General features: G+C 40.5%; 1 protein-coding gene across 1 annotated transcript in view; it reads left to right on the top strand.

Moving 5' to 3' along the window:
• Positions 1-12323, top strand: part of APAF1 (apoptotic peptidase activating factor 1) — a 97941-nt gene that overhangs the window by 28265 nt on the left and 57353 nt on the right. Inside the window, 4 exon segments of the mRNA XM_017893956.1 lie at positions 1208-1349; positions 1815-1999; positions 7681-7807; positions 10471-10596. Coding sequence (XP_017749445.1) covers positions 1208-1349; positions 1815-1999; positions 7681-7807; positions 10471-10596 — 580 coding nt within the window.

The following is a 12323-nucleotide window of genomic DNA, read 5'->3' as shown; positions in this document are numbered from 1 at the left end:
TCACTGCAAGCTCCGCCTCTCGGGTATACACCATTCTCCTGGCTCAGCCTCCCAAGTAGCTGGGACTACAGGCGCCCGCCAACTCGCCCGGCTAGTTTTTTGTATTTTTTAGTAGAGACGGGGTTTCGCCGTGTTAGCTAGGTTGGTCTCGATCTCCTGACCTCGCGATCCACCCGTCTCGGCCTCCCAAAGTGCTGGGATTACAGGCTTGAGCCACCGCGCCCGGCCTCTTTGACAGGATCTTACACTGTTGCCCAGGCTGGAGTGTACTGGCATGATTTCAGCTGAAATCACTACAACCTACACTTCCTGGGCTCAGGTGATCCTTCCACCTCAGCTTCCTGAGTAGCTGGGACCACAGGTATGCACCACCACACCCCCCGCTAATTTTTGTATGTTTCAAAGAGATGAGGTTTCACTGTGTTGCCCAGGCTGATCTTAAGCACCTGGGCTCAAGTGATCCACCCTCTTCGGCTTCTCAAAGTGCTGGGATTACAGGTTTGAGCTACTGTGCCCAGCCCCAGCTAATATTCTTACTACTACTTTAGTCTTTAGAGATCTGATACTTTAAAAATGGTAAATTTTTCTTGTTTCACTTTGATTACTGATGAGATTTTGGCCATCTATACTTTTTATTTTGTGAATTGTGGCTCCCATCCTTTGCTTTTACCTCCTTTACCTATTTTTTCTCTTGCAGTGTTTTCTTTTCTTATTTTATTAGAATTTTCTATAAAATAATTTTCTATAAAATAAATACTGAAGCCCTCATCTATCATATATGTTGCAAATAAGTATTTTTAAAAAACTTCTTTGGTCTTGAGTTTAATTTGTATTGCTTTCTACTGTATTGAAGATTTGAATTTTTATGTAGTTAAATACACTCTTTTATGTAGTTAAGTGCAGTTTTTTTTGTTTGGTATTTTGCTTTGGGGTCATGTTTACAAAGATTTTCTTTACTACAAGCTTACAAAAATATTTATTTGTATTTTCTGTATTTTAAAATGTTTTCTATTTTCTATTTAAATTTTTAACCAACCGGAGTTTATTTGGAGCTAAAGTATGAGGCCCATTTTATATTTCTTTGGAACTATAGATGTATTATTTCTCACTTGCTTCCTTTGCATCCTTTAAATTCTAGATATTTACTGTTTCTCTTAGTAGTGTGAGGATAATGATGTTATACCTAAAATGTTTTGATCTCTAACAGTGCTGCTGATGTTACTTTTTTTTTAAAGGAACTTTGTGCTTTAATGTTTTCCCTGGATTGGATTAAAGCAAAAACAGAACTTGTAGGCCCTGCTCATCTGATTCATGAATTTGTGGAATACAGACATATACTAGATGAAAAGGTATGTATATTAATATGAAAAACTAGTGCTTAAAGGAATCTCATTTTTTTTGACATTTAATTCTAGGTTTAATGATGGGGATAAGCAGAATAGAATGGGTGAAGAGAATAGAAGGGGTGAAGATAATTTCCCTCCTTTGATCTTTGGTTATTCTAATTAATTTGCTTTCCAGACTATTGGGAAAGTAGGTAGGAATGAAGTTTAAAAGCTGGGAAAATAAGATGTTCAGTGGTTTTTTTAAAAAAATAATGTACTAAGAAATGTGTTTGATAATAAGATTTTTACCCTATGTTTAAAAGTCAGAAGAGGATTCCTATGTATTTGGTACCTAATGATTGGCTGTTCAATTTTAGTTCACATAAAGAATATTTCATTTAAGCTTTTAAAGTGGCAAGATCACAGAAACAGAAAAATGTCAGATCCTGGCTCTGATTGTGTTTCTAAGAGATTTCAGTTTATTTATAGGATTGTGCAGTCAGTGAGAATTTTCAGGAGTTTTTATCTTTAAATGGACACCTTCTTGGACGACAGCCATTTCCTAATATTGTACAACTGGGTCTCTGTGAGCCGGAAACTTCAGAAGTTTATCAGCAAGCTAAGCTGCAGGCCAAGCAGGAGGTCGATAATGGAATGCTTTACCTGGAATGGATGTAAGTAGGTTAGGAGAGAAACCAACAGGAGCGGTGCGCTAACTGTGTCATTATTTTTCAGGTGGTGAATACGTTCACTCCAGGAAGATTTAACTACTTTCAAAAAGGCTGGAACTTTTAATAAGCATTCTTACTTATTGAAAAGTTCTAGAGAAGTAAGCATAGGAGAAAATGATTGTATTTTCAAAGAATCCATATAAATAGATGCCTGTAAGACATTTTGACCAATTATCCTAAGTATTCAGTACTAAGTGCTTGACTTACTGTAATTTAGTATAGTGGTGAAGAGCATGGACTTTGGAGCCACAAAGCTGGGTTTGAGCCTCAGTTCTAAAACCTAATAATTCTGTTACTTTGAACAAGTTATAGGTTCTTCTCTCATATGTAAAATCCTTTGAAATAAGTGCTATTTCTGTGAAGATTTTTCTTTCTTTCTTTCTTTCTTTCTTTCTTTCTTTCTTTCTTTTCTTTTCTTTTCTTTTCTTTTCTTTTCTTTTCTTTATTTTTGAGACAGAGTCTCACTCTGTTGCACAGGCTGGAGTGCAGTGGCGTGATCTTGGCTCATTGCAACCTCCACTTCCCGTATTCAAGTGATTCTCCTGCCTCAGCCTCCCAAGTAGCTGGGATTATAGGCGCCCACCACCATGCCTGGCTAGTTTTTATATTTTTAGTGGAGACGGGGTTTCGTCATGTTGGCCAGGCTGGTCTCAAACTCCTGACCTCAAGTGATCTGCATGCCTCGGTCTCCCAAAGTGCTGGGACTACAGGCATGAGCCAGCACGCCTGGCCTTCTCTGAAGATTTAAATGAGATAATGGCTCTAAAGTAATTTGCACTTTCCTTTGCACACATAGTCCTTATTAAATGACCACTGAACCCTGATTATTCTCTCTCTCTTTTTTTTTTTTTTAGCTGGAGTCTTGCTGTGTCGCCCAGGCTGGAGTGCAGTAGCGTGCTCTTGGCTCACTGCAAGCTCTGCCTCCCGAGTTCACGCCATTCTCCTGCCTCAGCATCCCGAGTAGCTGGGACTACAGGCGCTCTCCACCACCCCTGGCTAATTTTTTTTTGTATTTTTTAGTAGAGACAGGATTTCACCGTGTTAGCCAGGATGGTCTCAACCTCCTGACCTCGTGATCCGCCTGCCTCGGCCTCCCAAAGTGCTGGGATGACAGGCATGAGCCACCACGCTCAGCCTTGATTATTCTCTCTTAAAGGAGTTTCTATTGCTCTTACCTTAATCTTGTCAGCTTATAAAAAGGAAAGGATAGATATTAATACCATCTTTTTAATACCTGTTATAATGCTACATAATCAAGTTATTCTATTTAATCTTTACCTTATAAAAATTTAAATACCTAAAATTGCCCTGTTTTACAAATGAGAAAATTGAGGCACAGAGAGATTTGGACTTGGCTAAGTTCATGTGACTTGCTGAATGGGATTTAAACCTTGGGTCTTGTGGCCTGGCGTAGTGGCTCATGCCTGGAATCCCAGCACTTTGGGAGGCCAAGGTGGTGGATCACCTGAGGTTAGGAGTTTGAGACCAGCCTGGCCAACATCGTGAAACCCCATCTCTACTAAAAATACAGAAATTAGGTGGACGTGATGAATCTTTTGAACCTGGGAGGCAGAGGCTGCAGTGAGCCGAGATTGTGCCACTGCACTCCAGCCTGGGAAACAAAGCGAGACTCTGTCTCAAAAAACAAAAAAACACCTTGGGTCTGCCTGGCTTTATTTTACATGCTCCTTCCATATGTCATGCTTCCCTTATAGCTTGAAATAATAAATATGAGTGGCTCTCTTTTCATATGTGTAATTTATATCTAAATAGAAGTCCAGGTTGGTATCTGTGGATCTTTATGGCATTAGGCCCTCTTTCCAAATAAGTCAGGCTGCTGTAGGTGATTTTCTTGGTTCAGTTTAGTTCAAGAAACATTTGAGTTTCTGTACTATACTAAGCACTAGCGTTTGAGTTTCTCTACTGTGCTGAGCACTGTTACTGGATGTGAAGTCTTTCCCCTAAGGAGTTCAAAATCTAGTAGTGAAGTAAGGAGTTTAAGCAAATAATTACAATATAATGTGTGAGTGTAACAACAGAACTATGTGTAAGTAGAGATATAACTGATAAGTAATTGGCTTGGAAAAATGAGGAATTCAAGGGAGGGTTCCATGAAGGAGAGAATGGTATCTGAGAGAATTAAAAAAATTTTTTTAGTTAAAATATGTTTAATTTTTGTTGGTTTTGTTTATTTTTTTTGAGACAGGATCTCACTTTGTCACTTAGGTTGAGTGCAGTGGTATGATCACTGCTCACTGTAGCCTTGACCTCTTGGGCTCAAGCATTCCTTCTGCTTCAACCTTCTGAGTAGCTGAGACTATAGGCACATACTACCACGTCTAATTTTTTATTTTTTTGTAGAGATAAGGTCGCACTGTGTTGCCCAGGCTGATCTCAAATTCCTGGACACAATCGATCCTCCTTCCTTGGCCTCCCAAAGTGCTTGGATTACAGGCATTAGCCACAACACCCAGCTGGTTTTATTTTAAATAATACGTGTTCTTGATGAAGACAAAAAACAATAGTAATAGGATGTAAGATGAAAAGTCAAAGACTAGCCATTTCTCTCCTACCTTCCCACTTTCCAGAGTTGACCATTCTTTAACACTGTCTTGTGGAGGGCTCTCTCTCTTTCTCTCTGAGGAGCAGCCCCCTAACTTATGGAAGCTAGATTAGATCTGTCTGAGAGTACTGTTTGCCCCATATCATAGCATTTGTCACACTTTATAGTGGTTATCTGTTTACTTGGTTTTCTCTCATACTAGTCCACGTGTTCTGAAGTATAGAATAGTTTGGAGGTTAAAATAACATACCCTGGCTGTAGACTGCCTGGGTTTGAATCCCACCTCTGCTATTTATTAGTTGTGTATCGTAAGGGGAAAGTTATTTAACTTCTTTTGCCTAATGATTGTATTTTATAGCATTGTTGTAAGGATTAAACGAGTGTGTGTATGTATATAAACATATAGACATACATATAGTACTTAGAACAGCACCCAGTTCATAGAAAGTGCTCAATAAATATTAGTTGTTGTTATTAAGAATAGCATTTAGCATTTTTCTGGTCCGTATAGTTGGTATTCAGTGTAAATTTGTGAAATATTGAATGAATTCATGTTTTAGTTAGTGGCTGAAATCTAATCTTAATACTTGCTCTGATCAAAGGGCATAGGTTTAGTTCTTGTTCTCTTGTGAATTGTTGAATTTTTACTTTTTCTTCCTGTTTTCTGCCATCGTGTCAACTGCATTTCTCCTTGTGATGTTCTCTCATAAAATGGTTAGCTATTTATAACTTATTTTAAAATTGTGTTTGACCAGGCCATATTCAAAGGATGCTTTATTTGAGTACTAGAAACTTTTTTGGTGTTTACTATAGAAAGGTTTAGGTTGGTATAAGCTTAAATTTAATTGAGTTTCTGTTTTCAGTGAAATTATTTGTTCACTCATTCATTTGTTATTTATCTAGTACTTTTGGGCCATCTACTATATGTCCATTATTATGAAGGTCACTTTCTGAGCTTTGAGGAATTGAGTAGATAGATCAAACAGACGTAAAAAACATTTTAAAATCGAATCCCCTTAACTTTGCTAGAACTTATCTATTCTTCTAGTTGTCATCACTGTAGTTCTTATATTATACAGTCAACCCTCCGTATCCATGGGTTCTACATCCATGGATTCAACCAACTGTGGATTGAAAATACTAGAAAAAAAAAGTAGATGGTTATGTTTGTATTGAACATATACAGACACTTTTCTTGTTATTATTTCCTAAACATGATGGTATAACAACTGTCTACATAGCATTTACATTGTACTAGGTATTTTGAGTAATCTATAGATGATTTAGGCTATAGAGGAGGACGTGGTGGGATATATGCAAATCCTATACCATTTTATGTAAGAGACTTGAGCATCCGTGGATTTTGGTATCTGTAGTGGGTCCTAGAACAAGTCCCTCATCAATGCTGAGGAACAATTGTTTTTGTTTGTTTTATCACTTCTACTAAAGTGTAATGCTTTGTAGGCAGGATCTAAATATGATTTACTTTTGTGTTCACTTTTATCACTTTGATCTGTCTTGTGTGTGGTTTTTTGAAGAATGATAATAGTGGCGCCTTTATGTGTCGGGTGCTGTTTAGAATAGATACCATTACTTCCATTTGACATATGAAGAAATAAAAACTTGTTAGGTTAAGTAATTTGCTCGTTTACACACCTAATAAGTAATAGAAATGAGGTTAGGTTTGTCTGACTGCCAACCCTTGACTTTTAAAATAAGCACAATACTATTTGACATATTTACTTAAAGTGACAGGGATGTAATGTATATGAAGTTCTGACACTGCAGTAATAGTTTTTTCTGTTTTAAGTACACATTACATTCCTTTACACTTTGTTTATTTATTTATTTATTTATTTAGAGATAGAGTCTCACTCAGTCACCCAGGTTGGAGTGCATTGGTATGATCTCGGTCCACCTAAACCTCCACCTCCCGGGTTCAAGTGATTCTCATGCCTCCGCCTCTCGAGTCGCTAGGATTACAGGCGTGTGCTGCCACGCCTACTAATTTTTGTATCTTTAGTAGAGATGGGGTTTCACCATGTTGGCCAAGCTCATCTCGAACTCCTGGCCTTAAGTGATCTTCCCGCCTCATCCTCCCAAATTCCTGGGATTACAGGTGTGAACCACCATGTCTGGCCCCTTTATACTTTAGATACTATGAGCAGTAATATGATATCTATACTAGTGGAATAATTGGTATTCATTAGATTAAGATACAAAGAATATGACGTTGCTTTATCTTTTTGGTATGTCTGAATAGTTGTAGTTTGAGAGGAGCAGTCTGTTTTTTTTTTTGAAATGGAGTCTTGCTCTGTCACCCAGGCTAGAGTGCAGTGGCGTGATCTCGGCTCACTGCAGCCTCCATCTCCCAGGTTCAAGTGATTCTCCTGCCTCAGCCTCCCAAGTAGCTGGGATTACAGGCACATGGCACCACACCCAGCCAATTTTTATCTTTAGTACAAACGGCGTTTCGCCATGTTGGTCAGGCTGGTCTTGAACTCCTGATTTCAGGTGATCCACCTGCCTTGACCTCCTAAAGTGCTAGGATTACAGGCATGAGCCACCACACCTGGCTGAGAAGAGCAGCTTTAAAGTACATCATTATAATAATGCTGAGCATTTCCTTCAGTTAGGAAATGAGCATTTTGCTATGATTTTTATTTTAAAAAAGAGATGGTGAATTTTTGAAGGTATCCTTACATAACGATTTATCAGCACATGTATCATTATTAATGTATCAAAGGAAAATAGAAAGTGACATGTTGATTAACTAGATTTGATTAATTTGATTAATTAAATTTCTTCCAACTCAGTGACATTTGTAACACATGACAGGTTGCTTGATAAAGGGTAACATTTCTCTTACAAATGCTACTTTTGTTATTTCTTTTCTTTTGGTGATCTGTGCTGTCATTTGCATGTTAGTAATTTGATTTTAAGTATTTTGTATTTTGGGGAACATAACCTTGTTAAAAGACAGTTTATTTTATTACTGAAAGAAAATAGTTACTTTTACTCTCATTTATTGAATTTCTGTTCATTTTTTCCCTGTATTTAGAAACAAAAAAAACATCACGAATCTTTCCCGCTTAGTTGTCCGCCCCCACACAGATGCTGTTTACCATGCCTGCTTTTCTGAGGATGGTCAGAGAATAGCTTCTTGTGGAGCTGATAAAACCTTACAGGTAAAACACATCTCTTGAGAAACATTCAAAGAGGCACGTATACAGTTTTGTGCATATTGGAATATGTTTAAATCCTAAAATTCAAGAAAATTGCAACTTAGAAATAACAGACAAATCCAACTCTCTTGAACATTTTATTAAAAGTTTCTCTAGAGATTTAAAAGATACAGTTACATGTTTTCCTAATTCTAAACTTACAGATGGTAAGGAAGTACCCTTTATCCTGCCAGTCAGTTCCCAGCCATCCATTTGTCAGCTCAGGGTAGTGAGGAAATAATTGTTAGAAGACATAGGGCTTCATAGCACAGGAAGTAGGGCTGTGATTAAAAAACAGTGATTAAGAAAACACCTATTTTATCAAAGTCTTAGGCATCAGTTTTTTTCTTGTAAATAGGAACTGGACTAGACTATTTCCTAAGTTGTTTTAAAGAATTTCCTTTAAGATTACCTTTGTTTTCAGAAAATATGGAATGAGTACTTTTCTTAATGTTTGTGTTCTGCCTTTTGATTTTACAGAGAACATGATGAAATTAGTTAAAACTTGTATTTAGGATACTTTTAGTCTTTGCAAGATTATGACTCCATATCTTATGTCTATATGTGTACTTTATTAGTAGTTTTATTAATTTTGGCTTTTGAGTTCCAGAGAGAATGCATATTAAACGAAATGTTTTATTTGAATGTTAAGAAATTGCCAAAGTAGTCTCAAGAGCTGAAGCTATGCGCTGACACTTCTTTTTGATGGCAGCAGGGGGCAGCCTGAAGTGGCTGCTGCCATAATGCTGGCTGCAGCAGGGAGGCGCAGCTGGGGCTGCATGCTCCAGGAGCCCCACCCCTTCTGAATTGGGGCAGGAGCTCCTGGGTGCTGCTGTAGCCGCCCAAGCCACAGCTGTGGATCTGGAAACCCCCTCCACAGAGCAGGCCAGAGTCCTGCCCTCCTGGGTGTAGCTGCAGCCGCCCAAACCACAGCTGCAGGCTTGGGCCTCTGGCTCCACAGAGCAGGCAGGAGCCCTTCCCCATGGTGCAGCTGTAGCTGCCCAAGCTGTGGCTGCAGACTGAGGCATCCCTGTACTCTTGGGGGCCCTGGAAGGACCCCCTGCCCTTGCAGGCTTGGAAGTATCTGCTCCCGCTGCCTGACTTCTCCCTGCTGTTGGCACCCACTCTGATCTCAGAGCAAAGCTGGGGCTGAGCCTGGGTGCTGTTGCAGCCCTGCCAGATGTGCACATGCTTGGGGCAGTGCTGACATGCCAGCCCCCTGCTGCCTCAGCCCCCTCCGGATTTTGGGCGCCGGTGAGCATAGGAGGGAAGCTGAGGGGGTGCTGAGGGCAGTTTGATGCTGCCCTGCAGGCTCCCCTTGGCACCTACAGCCTGGGTGCCATGAATGGCAGCAGGAGGCAGACAGGTTCCTGGGTGGAAGGGGATGGGTCCCCAATGAGGCCTCACCTTCAGGCCGCAAAGGGCCTGAAGGCTGGGGGCTGGGCTGCCGGTGTGAACTGAATGGACTGGAGTGGGAACTTGTAGTACCTTTTCCAGGCTTGCCCATGTCTGCCCATGGACCAGTTGGCACGTACTTTCTCCCCTCCAAAGCCCATAAAAGCCCCGGGCTTAGCCAGAGCTGAGCAGACACTGGGACGACCAGCTGCAGAGAGGAGCAACCCACTGTAGCGCCCCCTCTTTGCTGAGAGCTGTGCAGATGACAGGAGGACCAGCTGCTGAGAGGAGCTACGCTCTCTGCTGATAGCTGAACAATTGTCAGCAGGACTTGCCTACCCTCTCCTGAGCTGTGGAAAGGAGCTGCCCCCTGCAGGTTTATTGAGCTATTCTTTCATTCAATAAAGCTCCTGTTTGTCTTGCTCACCCTCCACCTGTCAGCGTACCACATTCTTCCTGGTTGTAGGACAAGAACTTGGGACCCCCCAAATGGTGACGCTAAAAGAGCTGTAATACAAACATGGCTGAGATATGCCCCTAGCTTGCCACATTGCGAGTGGAGAGAAGGAAAGAAGAGCTGAGGCCCTTTGGGGAGCCCAGACTTGGGAGCTCCCCAAGCTAGAGCTGTGACTCCCTCTTTGGGGTCCTGCAGTTCCTGGCATCTCCAAGCTTCTGGGTACCACCGTGTTCCCTGGTGCCAGCCGTGTAAGCTGCTTGTGGTGTGCCTGGTCCAGCCGCAGCCTCACAGAGAGCCAGCGCCCATGCTGGCACCTGGAGCTGCCTGCCCCACTGCAGCAGTCAGCATGTCTGTGCGCAGTGGCTGGACCCCATGCTCGCTCACACACGCCTTGCTTTTCTACACCTGACTCGCCCTTGGCAGGCTTGGGACCCAGGCTGGTAGCATGATCTGAATGCAGCCTGTCAGGCCAAGTGGGTGAAACAAGACAAAACTCAGGCAAAGGCGCCACCGGCCACAGAAGTTTCTGGCCAGAAAAACACCACCACAAAGATCCTGTAACATTTTCGTTGATTTTTAGAAACATTTAACAGTGAATAGTTCTCTATTTACATTAACGCATACACATTCTGACAGAAATTCTGATTTTGGGAGTAGCTTTGCCAAGGTTCCTTTCTGTTTTGCAAAATGACAGTGATTAAACTCAAAGATTTTTATTGAATGATGACCTATGATTAAGCAGTTTATTATAAAATATTTTATTTTACTTGTGCAGGTGTTCAAAGCTGAAACAGGAGAGAAACTTTTAGAAATCAAGGCTCATGAGGACGAAGTGCTTTGTTGTGCATTCTCTACAGATGACAGATTTATAGCAACCTGCTCAGTGGATAAAAAAGTGAAGGTAGGAAAATCTTTTCCTCATGAGTTGTAATCACAACAGAATTCATTTTATTTTTCTATAATCATGAGACCAGAGTTAGTAGAATTAAAGCACTATCACCTGTTGATCTACTAACTTGATCTATTGTAAGTTAACAGTATCTGAAAATTCTTTACCTTTTTTAAAGAGACAGGATTTTGCTCTGTTGCCCAGGCTGGAGGGCAATAGTATGATCATAGCTCACCGTAAACTCCAATTCCTGGGCTCAGGTGATCCTCCTGGCATAGCCTTCCAAAGTGTTAGGATTATAGGTATGAGCCACTGTGCCTGACCTGAAAATTATTTATTTTAAACACCAGCAAAATGCCTAGGTTGATCAGCTTCAGGATTAAACAGGCAGTGGGGAAAAGCAACGTCAAATTAATGAGTTTGTCTGCCATTAATAGACAAGTCCATGGGTTAAGTATCAGTTGAAATCTTTGAGTGCATTGTGATTAGGAGTGTTGCTGCACAAACTTAGGGATTCCTGTTGTAAGATACAATTTTAAAATGCAGCCCCAATTTTTTTTGTTTACCTTTATGAACTGGCTTATAAATTGAGTGGAAAACCAGATGGATGAACAAACTAAGAATATGTTACTGGTCTAAAAAATAAATAGAGAAAAGTAAACGGAGTAATTTTTATTTATTTATTTTGAGGCAGAGTCTTGCTCTGACACCCAGACTGGAGTGCAGTGGTGCAATCTCAGTTCACTGCAATCACCGCCTCCAGGATTCAATTGATTCTTATGCCTCAGCCTCTTGAGTAGCTGAGATCACAGGTGTGCACCACCATGCCTGGCTAAGTTTTGTGGTTTTGGTAGAGACAGAGTTTTGCCATGTTGGCCAGGCTGGTATTGAACTTCTGGCCTCAAGTGATCCGCCTGCCTTTGACTCCCAAAGTGCTGAGATTACAGGCATGAGCCACCGTGCCCCACCAGAGAGTAATTTTTATCTTCGTTAAGTATTCTCTTGTTCCTAAATTTGGCTTTTAGCTGGAGTATTTATACTAATATAGAATTCAAGAGAAACTGAAGGCTTGTGGGTTTTATCACTGATATATGGAAGAGAGACCTTACTTTAACCCTTTCTCAAAGGAGTTGAATCTGCACTACTGGATCTGGCTAGGTGGAGTGGGCAAGAAATTTGCCTTGGGTGTTTTCCTGAAGTTTTCACCTACTTGAAGAGGGCTATGGAATGTCCAGACGAAATTTGAGACCTTGGAAAAATCTACCTCTTGATAGATTGGACTTGTGGCTTTATAACCAACAGTTAATTCACTCTGTAGCCTCTACTCTGACTCTGAGTCAGACTTGGAGGTGGCCACTGAGGGCAGTTCCAAAGTCACAGCTACATGGAGTAAAAGGAAATAATAATGAGTTTCTATTTTCTAAGCCAGAGGCAGAAATACCTATTAAAGAACTTGAAGATAAAGTCTCTGGACCTCTGGGGATTCTAATCAGTGCTTTGATAAGATACAAAGGAAATGCAAAAAGGACATTAGTACCTCTAAAAAGTCAAAATCCCAGTGAAAGTTCATTAGGTAATTTATTTCTTTTGTTTGTTGTTATATGGCATAGACTGCTTAGTTGTCTTACATAGTAGCTAGAATGATGATTAGTTTTTACTGAAAATTGAACACTGTAAGAGTCTTTATACTATACACCTTATTATATTACATTATCAATTTCCTGCTACAGCTTGCAAGG

The sequence above is a fragment of the Rhinopithecus bieti genome, unplaced genomic scaffold, assembly GCF_001698545.2.
Source record: "Rhinopithecus bieti isolate Rb0 unplaced genomic scaffold, ASM169854v2 scaffold_23405, whole genome shotgun sequence".
Classification (NCBI taxonomy): domain Eukaryota; kingdom Metazoa; phylum Chordata; class Mammalia; order Primates; family Cercopithecidae; genus Rhinopithecus; species Rhinopithecus bieti.
Note: the sequence above shows the minus strand (reverse complement) of the source record. Positions and strands in the feature narration are given on the sequence as shown.